At 38.1% G+C, this 27,373-nt stretch overlaps 1 protein-coding gene across 12 annotated transcripts; it reads left to right on the plus strand.

The window, feature by feature from the left end:
- Positions 1-1,437: 1,437 nt before the first annotated feature.
- ZBTB38 (zinc finger and BTB domain containing 38) lies at positions 1,438-26,827 on the plus strand. Of its 12 annotated transcripts, XM_088170773.1 has the most exons (5): positions 1,563-1,642; positions 2,386-2,451; positions 3,122-3,347; positions 7,479-7,595; positions 20,994-26,827. In XM_088170773.1, the coding sequence occupies exon 5, from the start codon at positions 20,994-20,996 to the stop codon at positions 24,558-24,560; it is 3,567 nt and encodes a 1,188-aa protein (XP_088026899.1). In that variant the 5' UTR covers positions 1,563-1,642; positions 2,386-2,451; positions 3,122-3,347; positions 7,479-7,595; the 3' UTR covers positions 24,561-26,827. The 12 variants fall into 12 exon arrangements, 11 of the variants coding, with proteins under 11 accessions (XP_088026895.1, XP_014733390.2, XP_088026901.1 ...); XM_088170769.1 differs by lacking the exons at positions 1,563-1,642; positions 7,479-7,595 and adding an exon at positions 1,438-1,551 and having other exon boundaries at positions 3,052-3,347; XM_014877904.2 differs by lacking the exons at positions 1,563-1,642; positions 7,479-7,595 and adding an exon at positions 1,438-1,551.
- The last annotated feature ends 546 nt before the right edge of the window (positions 26,828-27,373 follow it).

Consider the following 27,373-nt stretch of genomic DNA (forward strand, 5'->3'; position numbering starts at 1 on the left):
TAACATGACAATATACATTTGACTAAGAGATGAACATTAAAAAAACCCTCAAAATTAACTCATATTTAACATTCTTAAATTTGATATATGATGGCATCTATGTAATCAGATAGCTCAGACTTTAAAAAGCTCAAAACAAACAAAAAATCTAAATAAAGGCTTGCTAAAATCCAAACTTATTTCGTAATCGTGCATTGGAATAGCAGTTGTTTTTGCTGGTCTGATCTGCCTTTCTGTTGGCTGGATTCCCTTCCTGTGACAGATGTGCTATTTATGGAAGGGGATTCTGAATATTTTAAAGCACTGACTGTTAGGAACATCTCATTCCCAGCCTTTAAAATGAAAGACAACAAAATGCCAAATAACTTCCCAAAGAAAACCTCCAAATTAAACAGATACCTATTTAATCATTAAAAAAGAAAGAAGGGGGTAAAAAAAGCAAAATCAGATTGTCTATTTTTTGAAAATAAGTGAATACATACGTACATCAGCCTAGTTTTTGCTGTGCAACATTTTCAGATTTAATACAATACTTGGTATTAGTCTTCACTTTTAAAAAGAGGTACTCTTAGGCGGAAAAAAAATCATCAGATACACAGGTTCCTAGGGAAAGAATATGCGTTTGAAAATTTGGCTGCTTTTTTCCTCAGCCGTATTGGCAGGTCAAATGAAAGCTAGCGCTTTTCTAGACAAATCTGGCCTCACAAGGAGCTGCTTATTTCTGCAGTTGGTCAGAAACCATCTAGATTTACTTATACAGATGGTAAACAATGGTTACCTAAAGAAATCTTTCAGTGGAATATTTTTAGAGCTAACATGTTTATCTTCACAGTTCTGTTCTTGTGCTGGGTATCATCTTGCGGTATTTGCAGGTAGAGATAAAGAGCTGAGAGAAGTCACCGACATAGTGGGGGGAGATTTTGCTCTCTAATTAGATATATCTTATGGTTTGTTTTACCTTACCTGATGGTTTAGTCTTCTGGGAAGGTAACTCAGGTTACAGTAAACTACATTATGGTTCTCTCGTTCTCCCTTTGGAGACAGAGTGACAATGAAAATAGCATCCGTTTTGCTTATTAGGCTTTTTTATTTAAAAATCAGATTGGCAGTTTTTGATGCTTTTTTCTTTGCATATTTTTCATTATGTATGCAAAATATTTTATTGTATTTTTAAGTTTTCCAGATGATAACCCTTTCTTGACATTTACAAAAATCTAATTCCCACAATTATTCTTGCAGTCTCTGCAGAGGGTGATACCAATTTAACGTATGCGGCTGAACAACGTGCATGCTATTAATCTCAGAAGGTAATAGAAAGACATTACGTAGGTGATATGTGAATTTTTTTATTAACATCATTATTATTATTTTTGCAGTTATGGTTTTATATTTTGTTTTTTTTTCCTTAAAGACGACAGCACTTTAGTATCTGCATTGACCTCCATGATGTCAGAATGTCATTGTGCAACCGTAGCTAAGAAAAGCTGTCGAGAAAAAAAAAAAAAACAAAGGAGCTTTGCGTCTTCCAATAACATGAGATGTGCATATACAGTACGTAGCATTTTGGAATTTATACTGTGGTAGTGAGTTGTTGCTTTCAGTTTGATTAGACAATCATTGTTTCGTTTTCCTTGCTTTGACAGTGAGTATGCTTGCACGCTGCTTAAGTCTTCTTAGTGCTATCTAGGTCAGTGTACTTAGGATAGCTTTTATGTTCTGTAAGTCTGACAGATACCATGCTTGACAGAGATCAGCAGCAAATTTTGTTTTATTTGTTATATCTGGGATAGAAAAATATCTTAAAACTAATCAGAATTGTATACCACATAGCAACTACTGTTTCTGCATTGCAGATATATTTAGCTCTAACACTGCTTGTGGTTAACAGGGTGTAGCGTAGACACAGACAGCTGATCATGCAGTCAGACCCGGTGCTCGTGTGGTTTGTCAATACTGCTCAGGATTTTGATGGACTGTTAAACAGAGAAAACAGAAAGGAGAGAAAAAGAAATTTTTATTTGTCTGAACATTAGACCTTTAGCTATATTATTTTTGCTATCATTGGCTTTTAATTTTATTTTTTAATATTGAAACTTAAAAATTAAGAAAGCACAGCAAATGCATCCAGGATTTAATATGTGCGACGTGAAATCTTTCTGCATCGAGAGGATGTTGCTGTAGTGGATGCAGCGTTTCTCCAATAAGCAAGAAGACTGTTTTGTTTTCCTCGGCAGGCGACTCAGCCATTGCACAAGGAGATTTTGATAAGAGTTTGAAATGCCTACTGCTGTATCGTTGTAGAATTTGGAGTTTGCTAACAGTGTTAGTGACTGGAGCTCATCTTGCATCACCAGTTGACAATTTTCTTTGTTCCCTCCCACCCAGTTGAACCAAGACTCTGTAGCTGATACGCAATGTCACTTACAACATTAATCAGATACTGCATTTAAGGTGAGCTGTCCCCTGCCTCCTCCCTTACCAGAGCTGTGCTGCAGTATGTATCTTACTCCTGCAAGCCTAAAATGGCAGGCAGGATTAACGTTGCTTGTGCTGTGTGCATGCTGTGTATTGAATTCATTATACTGTGCCTAGTATCTCAAATGTGAGTATGTAAATGGTCTGTGTGCCATGTCATGCAGTAGTGAAGACTGGTTTGTGCTTCATTACAGGCTTAGATATTTGAGCATCACCTTAAGAATTCTTTTTTCATTTGCAATGTGGTGAGCTGTTAGCTTGTCATCACATTCAAACGACATTATTAGCCCTCGGAAAGGAGAAAAAAAGCAAACTGTGCTTCCAGATGGTGTCACCCTTTTTCTTCTTGCATTTACTGTAGTTTAAATAATGTATATTGTATTGTTAATTAATGTGAATATCGAATTAAAGCACTTGAAACTTACATATTTATTATGCAGGTAGGAGGCACGTCAAATCTATTTTTAACTCTTACGCAGTCCACGTTGTGCAATGGGCTTTGGTTGTCGAGTTTATATTTTCAGCTGTGATATCAATAGGTTGATTTTCAGTAAATGTGACAAGTGGCCTTTGCAGTGGTCAGCTTCAAGCTTTGAACCCTCTGAGGAAGAGAGAAAAAAAAAAAAAAGCCAACCTTGTTTTGCAGTTTCGGAAAACCTTGGATGAGGACTTTTTTTCCCCACTCCTGCTTTCCCTATTGATAAACTCAGTTCTCCTGCTCACGGTCTATTCAAGCTGCTTCCCATCTGAATTTTGTCAACTGCTTCTAAAAAATTATCAAGAAGACCAAGAACAGAACCTACCTCCATCGCTTTACATAAAAATGGCTGGGTGCATTGCCATGTTAACACTGCTCTAAGTGGTGCATGCAGGTAGGTTGAGATTTGCATGTTTTACTGTTTTCTTGGTCAGTGTTGCAAGAACATGAAATGGGCTTTGGAATGCAGCTTTCAGTTTTAAAATGTACTAAACTGTTAATGAAAACAACCTATATTAAATTGTTGGCTTCCCATATTGGCATGACAATTATTCTTGTCTGTTTTTTTAAATCTGTTGTGAAAGTGGAGCAATCATGTCTGTTAAAATAATCATATGTACTAAGGGCGTGGCAACGCTTATGCAACAAAAGAATTTTTGAAAACCCTATTGATTCCATTACATTTTAAAGCTGACTATAAGCATTACTAAATTTGCAGCTAAAAGGCAGAAATAAAAATTGAGGAAGATTAGAAAAAAGAAAAATATTTAAATTCTGTCGTAAGCGTTTTCGTGTTTTGTGCGAAATATTAAATAAAGAATAATATGCTTTAATGCTTATATTTTCAGTATTGGCTACAAACATAAAACTGCAGTCTTTCTTGTTATTTAAAGGTAGGAGAACTTTAAAGAGAGACATTGATATTGATGGCCCTGTCAGCTTAAACTGAGTATCAGTTCACTGAAATGTGTTTTACTTCACACAAAAAAAAAATTATGAAAAAAAACTTAATCCTGAAATTGAGCATTAAGAATAACAATAATTATAAATACTGTATTACTTACACCAACTTTTATAATATATTTCTTTCAGATTAATACTGGGCCAGAACCAGTTTCCTTGGCAACCAAATCCTTTAAAAAGGTTCAATGGTAGACATGTAGAAAAATGTTATTCTCTTTAATAGCAATATCACAATGCAAATGGATATGTTGCAGTTGTTTCCTCTTACTTCTAACTGAGATTGTGATCTCACTTTATGTTTCCATGCGGCTATCAGTTCTTAAATGATGCCATGTTTATAAAGCTGTACACACAAAAACCTGTTTTATTTCTGGTTTGCATTGGTTCTTCCCAGAAACGTACCCTGGTTTCTTTTTTAATTTAGCCCAGTCTTGCATGTAGGTCAAGGTTTGTACTGTGTGTATATAAAGTAATAGTTTTAGTATATCATCACTAAAACATTTAGCAGCTGACAAATGTAGAGAATCAGAAGGTTTAAACCTTCTTTCAAACTCTGCTGAATTCAGCCACAGTAATGCTAATAAACCTTTCTCTAAATAGTGGACCCATTCTGAAGTTCAAGTAAAGAACTGTGTTTAAGCATACTACAAAAGAACTCCTGTCAGACCTTAAACAAGCTTTTAGTGAATAAGCTCACTTGTGGTCTGGAGTAATTTGCAGACCCTACAGATTTTGCAAAATTAAATATTATAATTCTTTATTTCAATTTTTAGCTAATAATTTTTACAGTGCTAGTAAAGTTAAACATTATGCATACCACAGGTAACTGCCTATAGAGATCAGGTGTTACTGAAAGTCTCCACTGAGCTTATAACATAGTGTATATCCTCATCGATGCCCTTTGTACGTGACTTGAGAAATTCTCACTACTGCAATGAGACTTTTGCAGCAGGGAAGCCATTTTCCTTTCATGTCCTTGACTTTAAAATGACTGAGTATATTTTGTGTGGAAGAAGACTCAGCACTGAAAGTGATTGCAGAGGAAGTATTTAGAAGCACAGCCAATTATCAATAATAGCTGTAACAGTATGAGTAATATTAAACTACTTCTCATTTTTTTTCCTAAATATACCAGTTCAGTGCATTCCAAATGAGCAGAGTGTAACTGTTCAGGAATATGACTTGCCATGTGTCGTAATAGGTAAATACTTAATGATGACAAAAAAAATAATTTGATTCATAATTATAAGAAGAATTTAATGCATTCCAGTATTCCTCTGTTCCACCTAAAGAAGCAGACCTGAAAACATAACAGAAAGCATCTCTCAAGTGACGTATTAAAGCCTGCATTTTTTGTAATTCGATTTATCTCCAGTAGCTTGCTTCTGCTGATTATTTTCCTGTCTAAAATGTTAATATGGATGGCACCATTAAATGTAGCAAGAAAGTACATTTCTTTGTTTATTTCTTGTGTGGTTATTTTTAAAGGAAATGCTGAGCAAATGCTATGTCGAATCTATGTATTGCTTCTGATACTTATCTTTAGAAAAGATGGGGCACTTAGCAATAAACTGTTTTTATTATATCTTTGTGTTTAAACATACCCACTCAAGGCATTTTTAAAAAGCAGCTCCATTACATGAGCACATTTCCCTATGGTTGTTTTAAACCCATTTGCAGATTTGCTCTTTGTTAAGGGGTGCAAGTCCTCTTGTAATGAATATGACTGAACTCAAGTGCTTTCATGAGTCTGGAAAAACTCATTGGCAACCTGCGAACGGTAATTTCTTCTAGCACAAGAAACGGCCTTCTTTATTTAGGAGGAGTCCAGTAATTAGCAAGCTCGTTCCAGTTTGACTGTTATACGTGGGTTGCTGCATGTGTTTCAGTGGCACTTACATCCAGCTAATGCAGAGTGTCAGAATGTTGTAGCCAGAGGTGCCATAAAAATATTCTGTAAACTTCATTTTATTATTTTACTGAGGAGGCTTATCAGGGCATGGAGGAGCAGGTGCAGTTTTTCCCACCTCCAGCACAGCCTGCAAATGTTATTGTCAGGGGAGCCTGCTAGGGTTTTTGGGTTTATTTTGTTGTGGGCTGGGGGGGGAGTGTCAGTTTTATCATAGAAGTCTAATTGTTGATACTGCACCATCCTTTTTATAATAGTAATTTGTTCTTTTCTCCATGCAAATTCCATTTCTGCCTAACAAAAAATCTAAACAAAGCACGAGTAAAAATGAAATCAAACCAAAAAATTATTCACTTGGACACTGTCCTACTTGCTTTCCAATGGTCTTTATAATTAAGGTTACTACTGCCTCTAAACTTCATTTTGATTTGAAATTGTAGGTCTCTCAGTGGGAAACTAGCTGTGTTCAGACAATATTTGTCAGACTATTAAACAGATTCTGGTAGTAATGAATAGGTACCAATTAACCCTTTTGAGGTATCTAGTGTCTATTGTGCTTTATGACTTAAATTGCTTTACTAAGTATTAAAAGGGGTTTGTTGTGGATAACATTGTATTTGAATGTCAGTATTACCAAAGTTGGGAATCCTTTGGTAAGATCTTTTTACTGTGGGATTCCTCCAAACATGATGTTTAAGCTTCCAATGTATCCTATTTTTGTCATTTATGAATATGCCTTTAATGGAATTTGAGGTAATAATAATGACTTACTGTAATTTTCTTTCATTCTAACCTTTGTTAAGGGCAGATGTTAGCTACAGATTTCTTATTCAAATTAACATAACCTAAAAATGTACAAGGCTAAACCAACAACAACAAAAATGGCTGGCTCACCTTCTTACCTTTTCAAGCCAAAGTAATAGATCCTATATTCCTATATTTCCTGTACAATGTTATTGCTAAGAGCATACAGTGTGTTTGCAAATGGAGGATGGAGCTATGTATTTTTAATTGCTGCTCCATACTTGCTGTTGTATGAATGTCTATCAGCTGAGTCATAAGGCCTTATCTGCATGATTTTGCAATTTCTCTATGGAACAGTTTCATTTTTTTCGGTATCTTTGAAACAAAACCTGGTTCCACATAATTTTTATACTGTTATAGGAAAACCTTTTTAGGATGTTTGATACATAACAATAAAATCAGGGTGTTTGACAGTGATGAATAATCATTTAAGCAGAGAAATACAGGAAGTGTATTCCAGAGAACAAGAGCTGCCTAGAAATGTCATTATCACAGATACTGTGGTGATATCTGTGACAAGAGAGATCAAAAGAGAAGTGGTGGAAGAGAAAGAGGAGAAAGAAAACGTCTTTCAAAATAATTACTTTAAACTTGAAAACATCCTTACATTTCTGTCTAGAATGTATTATTATGTCCAGTCTGCACTACACAGGTTAAACCATAATAAAACAATGCAGCAGAAGTTTGGTTAATGTTACTGGTTTATTGCTGGTGTGTTCTAAAATTCCCAGATGTAGATTTGGAGGTCTACAGCACCCCAGGGAAAATTTTGATGAATTACGCAATGTATGTGGAAATTAGTACTCATCTAATAATTCAGTCATTAAATCTGGATTTTTCCCTTTGCAGGCTGATACACTGTAGCCACACAGTTCACAAAATTACTGAGATGGTTTTGCTGAAAATACCTGTCAATACCACTCTTAAAAGACTCTAACAAAAGACCAACAGAAGAACAGATTTTAGGTGGGTAAGTTTATGGGGTACTCTCACATAGAAATAGAGCTAAATTATTTAACACCATCACCACTGCATTACTTGGGTATATTTTCTGTTAATTTCTAAATTATTACAATAATTTAAGGTTTGTTCTCACTATGGTACCACATTGCTCTATTCTCATGTCAATATTGTTGGATTTTTCCAGTTCCTAGTGGATTTCTATTGCCATAGAGGTTGGACAAACAAAATCAGACAGAATAGTTTTTGAAACAGCTTGTTACAGCCTCCAGTGATCTGTATAAACCAAACATACTGGTAGGCACACAAACCTCCTGAGCGTGCCAGAATGTTAGCTCTAGATCCCAGTCACGAGTGTTCATTGCAAACCTGTGCCACACAGGAAAGGCAGAGGAACTCTCAGTGCCAGTGCCTGTTTCTGACACTGTTGTGTTGGTTAAGCTGGGTATAATTCATAGAATCTCTGTCTTTATACATGACTTTAATCAGGGACAGTAAAAAACCTCTTGATTCGTGAGCTGGAAAAAGCAGTTTGTAGATTCAAGTATAGTATTGTGATAAATAATCACAAAGGATGTTTCAAAGTAACAGTTGACATTTTGCATGGCTTTTTCAAATATTGACAGTTTCCTTTTTACTTATTGTGAATGTCTGATAATAATCTGGGTTAGTATAAGTATGCCTGGTATCTTGCTTTAGATTTAAGATACACTTGTATTGAATGAAAGAATCTGTGAAATTCTGATTAATTCATTAATTTTTAATGTGGTCCTTGGTACCAAAGAGTGTAAGAAAGGAAGAAATCCCACTGATTTCAGTAGTACTATTTGTACAAATTTTAGTACAAAATGCTTTGTTGCATCACAGTCATTCTCGCTGTGCTATCTCTAAATTGAAATAAGTAATTAAGGTCACCAGGCAGAATGTATGCTAAGGAATCAGATTAAAAAAAAAAAAAAAAACAACAAAAAACCACAACCCCACAAGCCAAAAAGCCCTCTTCAATTCCTAGAATATCTCAAAAGGTTTTCTGTAATTAAATTTACTTTTAATAGGCAATGTTGTGTGGCATAGAAAATGCAATGGATTTTTGGAGACAATAAAATTGCATTGGTGGTTTAAACTAATCAGTGAAACATTACAATTAGATAAATTCAGGTTACCTGCATTTATAGAAGCAATGAGCTATGAAACCTAAGTTGTACCTATTTTAAGTAAATTATCACTTGCTCAGTACATTTTAGACAGAATACTGGGCCATAACCTGTTTCCTTGACAACCACATAGGAATAAAAGGTACATTAGCAAAGCTGCAGATGTGTGTCAGTGAATGCTTATTAAGCAGCCCAATGCATTTACATACCATGTGCTCACAATAATGCATGCATCTTGAAAATCACCATATAAAAAGATTTCTGGGCATGTCCTAATGTGAATTCCAAATACTCAAAGATTTTAACCAAAACCCCTCATGTTTTAATTGGAAATATCTCTTGTGACTTTTTATTATTGTACTTTCAATTGGACTTGCAATAGCTAGTTAGAATTAGCATGGTAGGCTTGGTCTGCAAAAGGAAACCTTCCTGTAGGATTCTGAATACTTACAGCACTGCTATAAGTATGGATGGAAATGATGGGTAATGGTGTCTTTCAAAAATGCTCAGGCATTCTCTGTTTAAATCTTCCACAAGCAAGCATGATCATATTGCTTTACAGAGTGACAAACTAAAGCCACTAAATAAGGATGAAGCTGCTGTTGCTTGTAGCACTCTGTTTCTATCTAAAGTATCCAGGCAAAGAGATATGACCCAAGTGTTGTCTTCTGCCACACAACAGGAGAAGGCAGGGGTGGAGAAACAGTTGTGGAAGTCAAAATGACAACTGATCATGGACTTTTGGAATAATATCTGGATGTAGCATTAGGCAGCACTCACACTTTCTGTGCAAGTCTTCAGTCCCAGATTAAAAAGAAGCTTAAATAAGATCAGTTGTGAGAAATTTGTGTACTGACTTCAGCAAGTTTATGTACAGGTCATTTTTGGCCTTTCTTCTTAAAGCATTAATTTATATATAAAATGAAAAGTGTATCCAACCCTTTGGGTTATCCCCAAAATATATATATATTTTAAGAAATAAGTTTAAAATCCTAGTAATTAAAAAGATAGGGTGTAGGGACACGTATTGAGAAAGCAAGAAAATTACAGCCTGAAAAATGTTCCAGGCTGGAGCTTTTCAGTTCTGTTCCCAGCTGATAAACTGGTCCAGCTGTAGGTTAGGGAGAATTTCTCCCAGGGTGATATCTTGGTCAGAATAAAAAGAAATTAATAACAAAGATAGAACACCTGTTGTGGTGCATGACCAGGCCCTGGGAATGGGGTGTCTTGTCTCTGAACCAATCATCTTTTCTCTACTCTTGGAGTTGTGAGCCATGCTATAAAACCAAGCATGCTTCTAAATAAACTTGTTTCTTTCTTTTCTATCATAAAAAATGACCATGTAGCCGTGCATCTTATTTCTGCCGCACTTAAAGGGTTAAAACTAATTTCCATAGCTACAACAGGGAAAACGGGAATCTGCAAATCTTAGGTTTAAATTCAGTGGTGTAATCTGAGAAGTTGCTTAGGTGACAAGTAACCTAATTAAATTTGCCTTTAAATCAATTAAAATATTCCCATTTACTTTTTTGGAGTGCTTAGTAAGAGAGTAGACTCCATACATAACAATCAGATTTAGGAAATGAAGATTATCCTGACAATGTTCAATATTTCCATAACTCTCAACAGCCAAGGTGAGAATCAATACTAGAATCTAGTATTAATTTCATTATTAATTAATAGTTTAAACACTACCACATGAATCTTTTCATGATCCTGAACCATAAACAATACGGTTATGTACCATCACATGCTACTATTAAGCCTTTTGAATGAATAAGAGTTAGGGAAATTATTAGGGAGAGGCAAGCCTAATAATTGTTGAGGTTGTAGTAATAGTAGTAGTAGGTGGTGGTGGTGGTATTGTTATTGTCCCCCACCTGAGCTCAGATCTGAGCAGTTCACATTGGTGGCAGGGCAAGCACTACAAACCAGAGCTGGAGCCATCATGGTTTTCTTTGTGCTCCCAGCGCTATCTGCTTTGGCTACAGGCCTTCTCCACTGCATGAGCAGAGGCCCTGCTTCAGCCTTTAGTTTGGAAACGTGCAGTAGAATGGAAAAGGGGGAGTAGGGCTTGGGCTGGGCCCCTTTGGGCAGCACAAAATGGAGCATAAGAATATTTAAGAGCATATGAAGTTCTTGTGTGTCTGCTAAATTGTCATAATATTGGCCACGCTGAAGTGATGACTCAGAGCAATATCTATCACTGTATATTGTATGTTGGTTTTGGTTTACCAAAACAACAGCAAAACCAAAAATACTTTGCAAAATTTTAAGGAATACTGGAGGCTAGTGGTAGCCAATTAACAGCTTGATGACCAGTTCTGGTTTCCAAAATGGCTGTGTCTGGCCATCTGTCAGACCAACTGAATGAGGTGTTTGCAGGGGCAGGGACTGAACTCTATTTCCAGTCCATCATGATTTGCTACATCAGCTGTAGTAAAGGGCAAGAACAGCTGCATTGGCCTGGCTCCCCACATACCTCACCCAGAGGAACAGCACCCCGAAGCCTGCATTGTGGATGCTGGCTGACATATTCAAATGATACTTCCTCTGAAAATTCGAAAATGGAGGCTGAACTCAACTACTTTTATTTTACCTTTCTGATAACAGAACAGGCAATGGAATACCACATAGTAATTGTTCTGAATGAACAAAACCTAAATGTTTTGTTTGCTTCTTTAGTTAAAGCTATTCAAATATATTAATCACTACATTTGACAACCATCATCAACAGAAGAATGTCTGTTGCTGTCACACTGTCTGCAAACATAGCTTCATGTTTTCAACTGATCTCTGTTAGCTAAGGGCTGATATGTCCCACAAATGTAGGCAGCTAGAAAACTGCTTGTCAGCAGCACACAAAAAAAAGAAAGACTTAAATGGAAAATAATACTAAGATTGTTCAGAGATAGCAAGATGTAAAGTCAGCTGATTCTTAGTAGCAGTATAACATAAGCTTTTGTATTTTGTGCAAGAGAAGAATTTGGATTTATGTTCTTCTTGTTGCTTCATTTTCTCTTCTAGATTGGTGAAAAAGATGTACTTATACCTTTAAAAATTGCTGTTTAGTGATAATGAGACTCTGACTAGGCCTAAATTTCAAGAAGGCTCATGAAGAATTTGCAAGACTGAGTAATGCTCTATATGTTGTTTTCTGCTGTTGCTTAAGAACTGCAACTGCTTGACTAGATAAGAATATTGGCACATTTTTTTCATTAAATACTCTTACAGAAAGAATACTACATGCCACAAGTTGCAGAAGGAGATTATCAGACTTCAGCAAAAAGCATCCCAACACCACTATTTCAATAACCTTGGAACTGTTTTATACATTTTAAAGAGATTTGCTGAAATTTTTCTGTAGATCTTGCAGTTTTACCACATGAGAAATAATCCACTGCTAAACTACTTGGACTTCCTTCTAAAAGGAACACATTGTTTGTGTGCCGTGATGTGCAATCATTTATACATTTAATAGGAATTGGTACACATACTCTAGCAAGCTCACTATTTCTAAAGGACATCATTAGTGTTGGGACTTACACCCTGGAATCAGGGCTGCAGAGCAAATGGATCTTGTCCTACTTCTCCCAGGTATCTCTGTAGGTCTGACTGCAGCACCAGTGCTTCCATTTTCTTTGCACACAGTTGGTTTTACATGAAACATTAGAATGATTATGTAAAATCTTGGATGAGGCCAAGACAGCCTAAAAAAGAATTTCTGAAGAATATTTTTAACACACAAGGATCTGATGGGACTGTGAATTCTCAATAGCTCAAATGATTAAAAAAATTAGTACCTTCAATTACACTACTAGTCACAGAAAAGGTGATTCCTTTTTTAGTGGATGAGCTAATGTTGCCTTAAGAAAACACCCCGTTAAAAAAAAAAAGAGACAACTTGACCTTTTTTTTGTTCTCTGTATCTGTTATAATGGCTATAGATATTAAGACTGCCAGAGCATCCAATTTTTAAGTACAAATAAATTATTGTCTCTAAGTTGGACATATCAGCTATACAAATGATGGTTATGCATCTGATTTTCAAAACAATTTAAAATCATCAATTTTAATTAAAATTTAGGGGGAATTAATAACCTAATCTTCCTTAAATTTGTTTCAAGATGCTTATTCAGCAAGGAATTTATTTCATTTAAGGGATTACAACAGGTTTAATTTAATCCATTTTATTGTATTGTTACTGACAACACATTTGTCACAAATACTTTTTATGGCACTTGTGTCAAAAATCTTCATTAACACATATGATTATGTATATACACATCCAGTACAGTAATAAAGTAAAAACAGCAAATAAGCAATAGGCAAAGTCCAAGATTAAAAGTAACCTATATGTAAGTAGGAAACTTTGCTTATCCATTATGTAGGTTGGAATAAAATGAATGTTGGGGGACACTCTGCCTTTGCAATCAAAACCACTGTGTTCTTCAATTATTTGTTCCTTCTCCCAACAGCTGCTGCTGAGCAGGTACTGGTCATCTCGTGACTCAATTTGCCATGAGATTAAGGACATAGATTTTGGTGGCAGAGAGCCCTAAGCTAAAAACATATTCATTGCTTCAGTAGGTGAACTTATAGGTAAGAATTCCAGTCATCCAAAATTACAGAAGGAATTAAACTCTGCACAGAAATGTTAAGTATTTCTTAGATGAACTTTTAATGTGGAGTGTATAAGTTAGGAAAAGATGTGTGTATAGATAAGTCACTGAAATTGTTACAATTTCCTGAAAGGAAAAAATTTCCTTCCAGAGCATTTAACCAACCAGGAACACACTGATAATTCCAAGACAGAATGCTGGGGGAAAAAAGACTTCCCCTCTTTATAAGAGATTTTGTACATCATGTCAATATTAAGCAGTTTCCTTCAATGATAAGCAGAATTTATCATGAAGAGGCTCTAGCAAACTTCTAACTTCCAGACCCATCAAGTGTGACAATGATGAAAGAGCTCATGGTTCTGGATTTATTTTTGGTTTAAAATGAATCAATTCCCGTTATTCAGTGCTTTTAGTAGATAGGTTTAAGATTTGGAAACAAAGCTTCTATTCCATAATGCCTTATACACAATACCTTATAAAACTATACATAGTGTAGGGGTCCATCTTGGAAAGAACCACATATGACAGCAGGTAGCATTGGAGGACTCTGGACACAGAAGAGCCTAAATAGACAACACCCAGTGCAGCTGTGACAAGAAGTAAAGGAGAAGAAAAGGATTATGGGAATGAATGGGCGTGTCCATGCAAATAGAGACCACACAACAGTCTGTGATTGGCTGGAAGATTTCTAGAACATTCCATCATAGTCTATATGTGTGTGCTCAACCCCACTTCAGGGGTCTTCTAAAGGAGCTATGTAGACCTGTGAACGTTGGACTTCTAAGGAGCAAGGACTTTATTTCTTAGAGGTACCTGTGAGCAGGTGTTTTGGTTTATGATTTATGTTGGGCCCTTGTGTGCCCCTTTTTATTTCTCCTTACACTAAAGCTTTCAGTTTCTAGCCCTTTAGTTGTTCCCATCCCTTTATTACTTATTTAGCCACTTTCCTGACACCATCCCCAGGTCCGGGCGGGCCAGAGCGCTTCAGGTTAGCCTTGGACAAAAGTTAAGCTTTAAGACAAAAACCTTCATTTATCTAACAGTGTTTTTCACCTGTCTCAAAGCCCACTTTTTCTCTAAGCTTTATAATTCTGAGTTCTGAGATAACAGACTTTGTTGGCTATTTGCAGTGAAAGGCTGAGAGAGACAGTATCTGGGAGGACTGTACCAAACGTGCTGGAGCACCTGAACCGATGAAATCAAGCTCTGTCCTTCTTTATCTAAGGGAGGGAGCAATTGTTAATGATTAGGAAGCACTAACGGTAGTATTGTTTCCTGAGGCAGTAAAAAATATAAAGAAACCTAAATTATGAGTAAGAATACTGCTTAAAACAAATTCTCTCATATTATTTTAGTTTCTACATATGCTTTTAAAAAGATAGTATAATCAGATAAGGAAAACGGTAAATGTTACTACAATTCAGTAACTACATGTAATTTATTCCAGGCATTTATTTTCAAGGATATGTTTCATCTCTGCTTTCTGGAGGGAAGTGGCAGAAGGTAGCACCGAGCTATCTGTGCTCAGAAACACTTTCTCTTTCTTCCTGGCAGAAAGGCCTGGCACTGAAGTCCTGTGTTAGGTCCAAGAGGAATTCTCAGGGACGTGCACAGCACTGCACTGATGGCCGTGGAGCAGGCGCCTGGTGCTGGGAGCGCCGCGTTTCCTCATCGGTCTGAATTTACAGTGGTTGCCTACGAACAGCTTGGCGGAGGGGCCCAGGCCGGCCGCGTTAGCCGAGCACGGGGCGTTCGCTGCGGAGTAAGGACAGGGAACACGCGCGGCGGCGGGCGCGGGCCCGGCCCTGCCCGGCAGACCTCGGGCAATCCCATTGCCGGGATCGGCACAGCAAAATGGCGGCCGCGCCGTCCGGCCGCCGCCGACCCGGGATCGCGGCCCCGGCCGCAGCCACCGCCCGCCTGCCGCCCGCGGACAGCCCGCGGGCCCGGTGTTAATGGTGCGGGGACGGGGCGCTGCTGCGCGCGGGCCGAGGCTGCGCCGGCGGGGACGGAGCGGCGGCAGGTCAGTGGCGGCTCCTGCGGGAGGGGCCGCGCGGGCACCGCGGCACCGCCATGAGCGGGGCGCGATGCGGAGCCCGGGCCGCGGGGCCGCTCGCAGACGCACAAACAGCGCGAGGCCGCCGCGCCGCAGCAGAGCCCGCGTGCACGCAGCTGTTTTGGGACGGGCAGGCGGCCCCCGCCGGGCCCCGCGCTCCCGTGGCCGCCCAGGGCGAATCCCGCACCGCGCTGCGCGGGACGGGACGCGACGCGGCCGGCAATGCGCGGAGGCAGCGCCCCCCCGCGGGCGGCGGCGGCCGGGCCGGGCCGGGGGCGAAAGGGAAGCCCCGGGGCCAGGGGGGAGCCCACCCGCGGCGGGAAGGGCTGTGGTGGTGGGAGCGGAGTAGCCACGGAGCGCCCGGGCACGGGCTCATCTTGCGTGTCCGAGCGAGGCTCTGCCGAGGCCGCACGGGCTGTTCCGTGCCGTGGGAGAGGTCATGAGAAGTGTAAAGCGGAGAGTGATAGAATTGAGGTCGGGATGCTAATAGTGGGAAGGACTCCCAGCTCTGAAAGAATGGTTCGTCGTGGGGCATCAGAGGTCTGTTAACAGTGACGTACTCTTAGGCTAAATTCCATTACTCCACCCCAGCCCCCCCCCCGCATCTGTCTGAATTAAAAGAGGAAAGCGCGAGGCTGAAAACAACACATTTAAAGTAATGGTCTTCTATAGCAACAGGGAAGGAAAGAAGGATGTGAGTAGCAAGAGTTCAAAGAGAAAGTTTCTCAATGCAGTTGAAGAAGTAACGTGTAGCTCTGTAGCAGTCAGCACTAAGCTACACGCTCCTGCGAGCTATTGAAAGTCATTAGACATCATTAACATCATTAGGCACCGTGAACACGGCCCTGCTTGCCCGAGGTTGCAGGGAGGCTGCAGCACCCTGATGCAGGCAGCCCTGCTGCCCGCATGGGACTGGTGAAATGATTCCATAGAAAGCTGGGCAGTCTCCGTAGCAGTGATGGTTGGACAGTAGGTTTCCAGGTAAGCAAGGATCAGGATGTGTGTGCGGGGTTTACTTGTTTGGGGGTCTCTGTTGGTGATGCCTGACTCTATTTCGGCTCTAGAACAAAATGAGAATCCTTTAGGAGACTTAGATACAGGTGAATGTTCCTCCTCAGCTGGGGAAGCCGGCTGGATACAAAACACAGGCTTCAGAGTATCTCTACAGAGTGGGGTGAAATTGAACATAAGGAAGATACTGAATGAACATATTTTTAGTGTCCTGGTGGTTAGTATCAGAATATATTAGCACTTTAAAATCCCAATAGAAATCTATGGAATAGGGAAACAGGGAGAATTCTTACTACAGTTCATCATTTATCATGCTGGTTTTGATTTTGTCTGAGTACTAGCAACTGCCCTTAATGCTTTGAAGTTTTCTTGTTACGTCACTAGACTTTCAGACTTAGCTGACTGAAGTGGAATAGAATAATTTCATATGTAATGGGGTACACTTGCCTGGCGTGGATTTCAAAAAATTAGCAGAAGTTAAAAGAATATTCTTAGACCGTAATAGTTCTCTTTGATAGTAAAAAATTGGTATATTGTATTCACGGGCCAGTAAAATTACTTATGAACTCTTTGTTGATTTCAGAGTAATGTTAATAAGAAAAATAACAGTAGCTTCTACTCTCAGCTGTGTCCATGTAGAGATTGCTTCTCTGTTTATAATTAGCAGTGTCATCTGTGAGGTGTAAGTAGTCAAATTTGTGTTTGGGTGCATCAATCTCTGATCTTGACATTAACTTTTAATATTACTTACTTTCATTTGTGACTGTTGTCCTGGAGTGGTGTTCTGTTGATGTCAGAAAAGGTTCTGTTATAATTTAATAAACCTACTGACCATTAGACTTAAGTTTCAGATGAATATTTAAATCTATTTTTCCCAAGTGATTTGACAACTTTTAAGGACATGGCGAGTCTGTTACTGTTTTTGCAGAAAATCTGGAAATTGTACTGTAACTCCCAATCAAAAATTCTGCTGTTCTGAACCTGAAGTTATTCATGGGTGTACCAAAGTAATTAGGTAATGCTACAAAGGTACTGTTCAAATTCCTAAGAAATTATTTATGTCTCGATTGAGAGTAAAAAGTACTAAATTAACAGACAGAATTGTGCAAGAAAAGAAGATGGATTAGTTTGCTGAGGAGTTTTGTTGCCCTTTAATAGGTCAAATGCTATTTATATATGTTTTGGGGAAAATTTACAAATAAAACTAAAATTTCTTCCATAACTATAACTATAACTTCGTACAGAAGAATAGTTACATTCTGAATGGACTTCCCAGTGTTTTAATAACAAATATTTAATACTAACACATCTGAAAACTTTGATCTTTGTGTATCTTGGTTCTTGGTAATGCTCCCTTAGAAAGTGAAGAGCAGGTTTACAGTATGAACTGCAAATGGAATGTAAAATATTCCTAAAATACTCCATTTATATGTGTGTGCTAGGTAAGGCATTTCGATTTTATAGCATTTCAGATATGTTTTTACAAATGCAAAAATCAAGGCAGGTGAAATAGAAAGCAGAGAATCATTACAGACATGAATAAGTGGACTATTTGAGGTATATGTAGGTTAAGATGAAGAAGGAAAAAGCATTGGCTCTGAAAACAGATTTGCTCTGGATTTTTTCTGTTTAACTTTCCAATGAGTTATCTAGCTTATGATTTAGCACACTGGAAAAAAAATTAAATGATCAAACAGCAAATTATAATTTCTACAATGTTGACACAAGGAATCTAGTTTAGTATTTTACTGCGCATACCAAATTATCCAGGACTGCAAAAGCTGGCAATCTATGTACATGGCAAGTAGAAATTTAAAATACATGCTTTTGTCCTTAGGAAGATAAATTTTGAAATAATTAATTGAATAATAAGACTTGTACTAAACCCACGTGGGTTTGTAGGCCTCTCAGCATGGCAGTAGCAGTCTGATACACTTAGCAAACAGTCTGTCAGATGATGTGTCTTTGAACTAAAACCAGCTGTCTCCAATAAAGAAACAGAAAAAACACAGGCAAGTTCCTGTGGGGCAGTTCACTGGGAGGTAGAGTTGACATCATTTATTTCCTATACTCAGGAAATAACCCTATCAATAGCTCCTGTTGTGAAATGTTTTTGATGTCTGACAGTTGGTTTCTAATACCACATCACATGAGCAAGTCAGATGTAATCTCAGACATTGTCAATGAGAAAAAGGAATCAATTATGGAATAGTGGCTGCTTGCTGGAAGGAAAGAATTGTCAGTATGCTTTCTGTAGACTCGATATGCTGGAAACTATCTTGAGTTACATCTGGATTTTCAGATACCCAACCAAAGCAGATAACTGTATCTAACCACTGTGAATTTCAGGTTGCTGTTCCAAATGAGTAAATGGCCCTTATTTTAAGCCAAAGTAGTGTCATAAACAAACCCATCATAAACTATGATTTTAAGATTTCAAGGCACAAAACATTGCATCTGGATTTACAGCTGCTGAGAGTGCTCAAATAATCAAAATAATATTCATTTATGTTTCCTCACCATTATACTGATGAAGTTATTTCTTGACATCCCTGGCATATCATGGGAAACATCAGAGGTATTTTTTGTGGATCACTTTTGTTCTGAATTCTGTGTATTAAAAATTCTCAGCCATCAAAGTCTATTAGAAATTTTGACTATTTGCATAGACAACACCTTTCCCGATGGAAGCAGTGGCCATGCTGCAAGGTAAAAATTTTACTTCTGAGCTTCATCTGTAATGTACCAAATTACAGTCTTGTTCATAGTGTGTTGGGTTTGTCTTCACAGTAAAGTTGTTGTTACTTTTTGTGTAATTTGATTTGCAGGGAAGTGGTTTGTGGATTTGTGATAAAAGTGTCCTGAGCATAATTAGATTAGTTAGAGCAGAGGTGTATGACTTTTATTACTTAACTTCTGATAAAGATGCTATTTCCCAGAATGGATTACTTCCCAATATTTTGGGTGAATGAGCCAGTGTGTTCTAAATGGTCACTGCTGTTTGCCTAGTGAACATAGGTCAAACCTCTATTTTGCTGTTTGGATCAAACCCATCTTATATATTGGTATTCTGAACATAAAGTATTGAGGGTAAAGATCATAATAAAATTTTTAAAGCTGAAAATGAAAACTTGGAGCAGCAGATGGAGTGTTTAGAAGGTAAATCCTAATTTAGAGTGTTGTAGTATTTTAGCTTGTCTTACAAAATTTCTGTCAGTAATATTCTTTAAGGTGCATTTTGCTTCCACAAGTTTAAAAAAAAGGGTTTTTAAGAAGTGTGATTTTTTTTTTTTTTTTTTACTGTAGTGATTGGTAAGTGCCACTAGCACAACTATTTCATCCTGACTCTAAGTCAGAAATGGACAGTAGTAGTTCAAAACACTACTCCAGACATGGGAAAAAAGGAACAAACGTCATTATGTGGTACAGATCTGAATTTGAGAAAAACCATCTGGTGAAGACAGATTTTCACCAGATACAAAATTTAGTTGGCAAAAATAGTCAAATTTCTAATTCAACTGGCAAATTAATCAGTTTTTCCCAGAATATTTTCCATTTGTATTTTACATCTTTTTTTCTAGAATGAAACAGTATATTCATACAGTAACAGCCTGGCTAATCTAAAAAATTTTTATCAGCATTAAAGCTCATTATTATATATTAGCAGTTATTTAATTACTTATGCTTATTATTGCAATTAAATCTTACTATTTGAAAGAAATTAAGAGCACACTAATTATAAAGTGTGAACACTAAATCTAAACTATAACTACTATAACTGAAGGGAAAAGCTCTTTATTTTCTGCTTGTTAGTCCATTATTTTCTACTTGTTTTACGCAGAACTTTTCAGTAATTTTAAAATAGTGTAAATTATTGAGTGAATTTAATCACTATTAAAAAAAATCTGTTCATATAAACAGTGTAATAGGTGCTTCACTGTTGTTTACCAGATTGTGTTCCTTGTGCATTCATTTGCTTATAAAGCCTTACCCTGAAACTGAGACTGTTGATGTGATTTAAATGTGAGCTTAGTGAGGAGGTCAGGTGCAGCTGTGTTGTGAAGTCGGTGTCTGACAAACAACCCAGAAAGCAAAGTCCTCGCTCTGCAAAGCACCTCGGCAGCACAGCCTTCCCCTTCAGTTGTGCCAGGTCCCTCCATGGCGTGCTGGGGAATTCCATCCAGGCTTCAGGGAGTCCTTCGGGGTGACCCTGAGCAGCTGCACCCGCTTGCATAGCAAAAGCCGTCGGCTGCATTCCCATTGAAAGGCACAGGATGGACAGCACGTTCAAGCTGGGAGGGAGTGGGAGGGATCCTCTGCCTCCTGCTGAGGAACTGCTGGTGCTCCTGCCTCCTTGATCTGGACAGATATTTCCTGCAGTAGTGTTGGCACCAGAGAATATAAGATGACTTAAACCTGAAATATTATGACAAAATTTTACTCATTCTTAAACTTTAAAAGTTAATAAACTAAATATATATATATAATATAGAATTATAAACTTAATCTGTAACTAAAATGGATGAAAAATGCCTTCTAATTTATTTTTTTTCTCTTGCAGATGACAGTCATGTCCCATTCAAAGGATCTCAAGGACGACTTCCACAGTGACACTGTACTTTCCATTTTAAATGAACAGCGCATTCGGGGTATTTTATGTGATGTCACCATAATCGTGGAAGACACCAAATTTAAAGCCCATAGTAATGTGCTGGCAGCTTCAAGCCTTTACTTTAAAAACATTTTTTGGAGTCGTACTATCTGTATTTCAGGTCATGTACTGGAGTTAGATGATCTCAAAGCTGAAGTGTTTACAGAGATACTGAATTACATCTACAGTTCCACAGTAGTTGTTAAGAGGCAGGAAACTGTAACGGACCTTGCAGCTGCAGGGAAAAAACTGGGAATATCATTCCTAGAAGATCTTACAGATGTGAATTTTTCAAGTTCCCCCTGTCCCTATTCATACTGTGTTAATGAAAAAGGGGCTGTCAAAGAGGAAAAACACGAAAAGCGACATGAAGATTCTGCTGTGACAAATGGACCACGAATTACAAATGCATTCTCAATTTTTGAAACAGAAAACAATTTGTTTTCTCCCCTTGATTTGAGAGCCAGCTTTAAAAAGGTATCTGAGACAATACAAGCTCCCAGCATTGGCCTCGAGAGAAGCGACGTGTGCAAAGATGCTGAGCCAGCCAGTACCTTGGCTGAACACTCCTATGCAGTTTCTTCTGGGGGAGATACTTCACAAGGAGCACCTTTTGTTGACCAGGAGAGCAGCCCTTCATACCAGGTGAGTGAGGACCGCTATGAAAATCACCAAGCCACTCCAGTCATTCAGCAGGGAAAACAAGCAGGTAGTACTCCTAAGTCAGCCTTTAAGCCCCAGGGTACTGGTTTGGCTGTAGCAAAAGTACCAGCCTCTACTGTAACCACTGCAGAAGCCCGGCACGAAGCAGTTACTGAGCAGACAATTACTTCCTTTCCAAAATCTCAGAATAAAGCAGGAGATTTGCATGTATCCAGAGAAGAGGAAAACACTTCTGCTAATGTCTCTACATCTGGGGCGACTGTCAGTCCACCTGTTTACAGTTGTAACTGTTGTGCAAAATCATTCAATGACCGGGTGTTACTCACTGCTCACCTTCAGCTCCATTCAGAGCATCAGGAAAATTTCATATGCAAATACTGCAGCAAACAATTTGCCAATCTAAAGGTACTGGAAAGTCACGAACAAGTCTGCATGAGATCCAGTAACTTATCGGCTCAAAATGGAAATGAACAAAATTTTGCAGATAACTGTACTGCTACAGAGGGACAGAATGGAAGTTCCTGTGCGAACACAGAGCCTGTGTTGTCTGAAAACAACATCACTGATTGTTCTAATGCAAACTGCACTTTACCAGAAACTGATCACTTGGTTAAAGTCGTTGATGGGCAGGTATTATACACTTGTGTTGTTTGCAAGCGTAGTTATGTCACATTGTCCAGCCTTCGAAGACATGCAAACGTGCATTCCTGGAGAAGAACATACCCTTGTCACTACTGCAATAAAGTCTTTGCATTAGCCGAGTACCGCACCAGACATGAGATCTGGCACACTGGAGAGAGGCGCTACCAGTGCATTTTCTGTCTGGAGACCTTCATGACTTACTATATACTGAAAAACCACCAGAAGTCTTTCCATGCAATTGACCATCGCCTGTCAGTAAATAAAAAGACAGCCAATGGGGGTTTAAAACCAAGTATGTACCCATACAAACTGTATCGACTCTTACCTATGAAATGCAGGCGACTGCCTTATAAATCCTATCGAAATTCTTCCTATGAAAATGTTCCAACAAGTACCCAGGCTAATGAAACTGCTTCTACTAACTGTTTCATTCCGAGTTCTCTTAGCTCTGAGCTACCACCGCTGAATTTTCAACATGGTATAATGTCAAACAACAGACCTCTGGCCTTGGATACATCTGCATGTAATGAAACAGCATCTTCCACAAATACTCAGAATTCTTCCTCCTGGGGAGTAGGTATCTTAAATTCTGACCTGCAGAGGGACTTTTTCCCAGCAGAAAAAAGAGTTTCCACTGCTGCAAATGACTCAGGTGATTCCTCGGTTGTGTCTTCAGCTAATGTGAATGAAAATTCAACCTCTGTCATCAGTTACAGCAGTTCTGCACCTTCTGTTATAATGCACAGTAGCAGAGTTTCGTCAGTAATAATGCACAGTAAAACAGTCACTTCCATAGAAAACAGTAAGACAGAATCTTCAAATAATCTACCCAGTCAGTCAGTAAGTGATGACTGTAAGTATGGGTCAGATAATTACGGGAAGTGCATTACAAAATCAAAAACTATTAAGGACAAAAAGAAAACACTGCTGTACAACAGAGCAGAAGCAACTGATGATATGCAGCATTTGACAGGATCTGGAGGTTCATGTAGCAAAACTACAAATACTGTCCAAGAGTCCAGTAAAACTGAAACATACATTGCGAAACCTGCCTTACCTGGAACATCTGCTGACAGCAACGTCGCACCTCTTTGTCAGATAACAGTAAAAATTGGTAATGAAGCTATTGTAAAAAGACATATATTAGGATCCAAGTTGTTTTGTAAAAGGGGCCGAAAATCCAAACACGAGTCCAAACAGGACAATCTCATTGAAGAACCAGAAATGGAGGTGAAAGATAAAAGCCCGTCTAGACTGTACAGCTCAGAATGCCTGGAGATGACAGAAATGTGTGATGATGTTAGCGACCAGGACTCCAGTGATAAACCCTGGAGACCTTACTATAATTACAAACCAAAAAAGAAATCCAAACAGCTAAGGAAAATGAAAAAGACCAAGTGGAGAAAAAAGCACGGAAGCAAGAACACCGGTATGGAAGGCCACACCCCATGCAGTCGAGAGTATGCACTCAGGAATGCTCCCGAGGAAAAGGTGGTCAGCCAGGAGGAGAACTCAGAAATGCCTAATCTTCATTGTGAGCTCTGTGAAAGAGACCAGTCTTCCACAGGAGAAGCTCAAGAACATGTACACTGGCATGTAGCTGCTTCAAAGCCTTACATTTGTGAGTTATGCCAAAAACAGTTTCAAAGTCCATCCACTTTAAAAATGCATATGAGGTGTCACACCGGGGAAAAGCCCTACACTTGCAAAACCTGTGGTAAGTGTTTCTCACTTCCTGGAAATCTACAGAAACATGAACGTATTCACCTGGGTGTCAAAGATTTTGTCTGCCAATACTGTAATAAGGCATTCACTTTAAATGAAACACTCAAAATACATGAAAGAATTCATACTGGAGAAAAACGCTACCACTGTCAGTTTTGCTTTCAGAGTTTCTTGTATCTTTCTACCAAAAGGAACCATGAGCAAAGGCATGTACGTGAACATAATGGAAAAGGATATGCTTGCTTTCAGTGCCCCAAAATTTGCAAGACTGCAGCTGCTCTGGGAATGCACCAGAAGAAACATCTATTCAAAAGTCCAGGTGCACAAGATAGAAAAGAACAGTTTTGCAATGAAAGCACTAAACTTCTGGAAAATCCACATTTCCTTGGCTCAGAAGGAACTGAAATGAAAAATACACAAAATGTAACTCCAGAAGTGATACACTGAGTGAAAACTGTGCAAAAGAGAAGAAAAATCTAAAACTACATGTTGGAGAAGATAAAGATGTATTGAATGAGGAAACGTATCAGTAAGGTCCAATTTCTTCATCTAAATGTGTGTCAATATATGCAAAAGAAAAACACAATACAGTAAAACTAGTATTTGCAATAATACAGATTTAATTTGGAACACCCCAAATACTTTTGCCACAACAAACTCTGGCAGAGAGAGAAAGAAAAATTACCAACCCCAACGCTTCTACTTAACATTACAAAAAACTAGTCACTGAACTGTTTTGCAGTTTTGGTTTTGAGTCAGAATCATTTGAAGCAAAAGAAATAAGTAGGTTCATGGTGTATTCTGTAGAAGGAATTTTTGGTGCAGAAACCATATATTGCATTTTTTTAAACAAAAGTAATGTGTTTATAAAGGAAATAATTGTAATCTTGTGTGTTCTAAAGTGAAGGTGGGAATTGTTTCATGGGCTTGGGCGTGCTGAAGTACATTTGAGTTCTGCCATGCTTTTCTGTAACTCAGCCTTTACAAAACATATTCAGGAGTTTAAACCACTCTTTTTCCTTTCCATATTCAATTTTGTAGTTACCATAATAACTGATAAGTCTGAGTGCTGGTATAAGAAGTATTCCAGATTTATATATCTCTGAGACATTTAATAAAGGTTCAGTGGAACTTGCTATAGCCAGTCTTCCAAACTGCATAAATTCCCATGTCAGTGGCCTAGTGACCTCTTCAGGTGCATTGGTCTAAAGAAAATCGTTCTCACGAAACAGAAATCCTGTATAGAAATGCCCACCTCCTGGTGGGTCTACAACTCTTGTTTTTTAGAAATACAGTTCTTCTCAACAGAAGGACATACAGACAGAATTTTTATTCCTCATCCTGGAATAATGCCTGGACACAATAGAACAATTCCCTGGAAATACTTTGATTTTGAGAGGAGTAGGTAAAGAAGATTCTATATCTATCCCTGAGGCTATCCCTGTGCATAAACAGGTACAGGGCCAGTTTGTGGGATTCCCTGTCGTCTCCATGCCCTTAAATGCAACATTTAGTCTTCAGATGTCCCTGCTCAGTGATCCCATCAACCATTCCAGCAGTATTCCATGGCCACAGCAGAGACAGGCCAGGAGTGGGCTGCTGGAGGAAGGAGTGTCTGCCTTCCTGCATCCTTCATCCTGCCACACCAAAGGGTTATGGTGAGCCTTGCAGCTGCACAGTTCACTATGAACTGGGAGAAGAGGCTTCTGAAAGACAGCACCAAAATATCCCAGTTAATACTGTTTTGTGGAAGTTTGATTCATTTTAACTGAGATGCTTAAAAAAGTTCAAGTAGGCATATGTCAGCAAATTGCATTTTATAGGATAGGGCTCTGTTGTACCATATCTGCATTTCCAATAGTCATGTATGTTCATCCCTGTGAAGTGTTAAAAAATTAACTCATGACAAGGGTTAGTGATTCTCGACTTCATTCTCCATGATGGTTCACAATTTGTTACTTAACTTCGTCTTCTTGAATATTTTCAAAGAAACTATAGCTTGGGTACAATAAAACTACAATTGAAATTATAATACAGTATTGATTGAAGTAATAATACAGTCCACTTACTTATTCTATCACTGGTGAATGCTATGAACCCTTTGAGAAATTCTGGTTTCATGGCAGCTTTGGTTCCATTTAAATAAGGATAGTAGAATAATAAACACAGGAAAGTGAAATTATGTTTCTTCAAAGAAAGTGCACAAAGATATCTTCTAAGTGGACTTGTATGGTGATAAATATAGACCAAAGCAAATAAGGTAGAATATTTATAAATACAAAGATAATTTTACAAATATTTTATATAACTGTATAGTTCATAAGAAGAATATTGTTAGCTTGTGTTAGGTTTGGGGGGGGTTTGTATATTTTGATAACACAACGACTTTGTAACTCTGTATATTCTCTACAGTTTATAGCAAAGCAGTTTTAAGATGGCAATGTCATGTTTATAGTTCAATTGTGGCACTTTTACTACAAGTAACATGTTGCAGTAATGAATCAAATATTAATGACCAAATTAGAATTAAAGTAAGTGTAAGAGAAGGTAAATACTATACGTTGTCAAAGACTGTAATTTGCTACATAATCGCATCTGTATTTTTGTTTAGAAGAAAATATTAAATGCAGATGTTAAGGATTGATAAAGAGTCTAATTTTATTTTTAGAGTGATTATAACTCTGTTTTTGCTTAATTAAAATAACATATTCCTATTTTTCTCTAAGTCTCTCAATTTTTTAAATTGTGTTAATATTTACATAATCTATGTGATTCACAGATGTGTATCTTCTAATAGTTGTTTCAGTGGAAGATTAAGCAACACAGTAACCAAGTAGTTCCTTCATTGAGGTCAGAACAGTGAATGGAGAACATGCCAGAGCTCAAGGGAAGTGATGGTATCTCCTGGCATCATACAGGGTGAATGCAGTACAGAACAGAATCTACCTGCTCAGTGTTTCAGAGGGCTGGAAACACAGGTGAACTGTGTTTACTACTTCGTAACATCTTTAACGTGTTCATGAGGACCTGAAACTTGAAAAATTCTTTTCAATTCTGCTAGTAACTTTATAGATTATGTATTTTACACACACTACTTTTTTGGGCTTCTGTCAAGAAATATAGTTTAAAGTGCAAATATCTAATTACATATGAAAATATGAAGATACATACAAAATAGAAGACCATGCATATTCAAAGTACTTCCCCTTTCAGCTAGGTGTCACTCGTCTGTAACCTTCATTAAAAAGCAAACATTATGC

This window comes from Sturnus vulgaris, chromosome 10 (genome assembly GCF_052056855.1).
Source record: "Sturnus vulgaris isolate bStuVul1 chromosome 10, bStuVul1.hap1, whole genome shotgun sequence".
Classification (NCBI taxonomy): Eukaryota; Metazoa; Chordata; class Aves; order Passeriformes; family Sturnidae; genus Sturnus; species Sturnus vulgaris.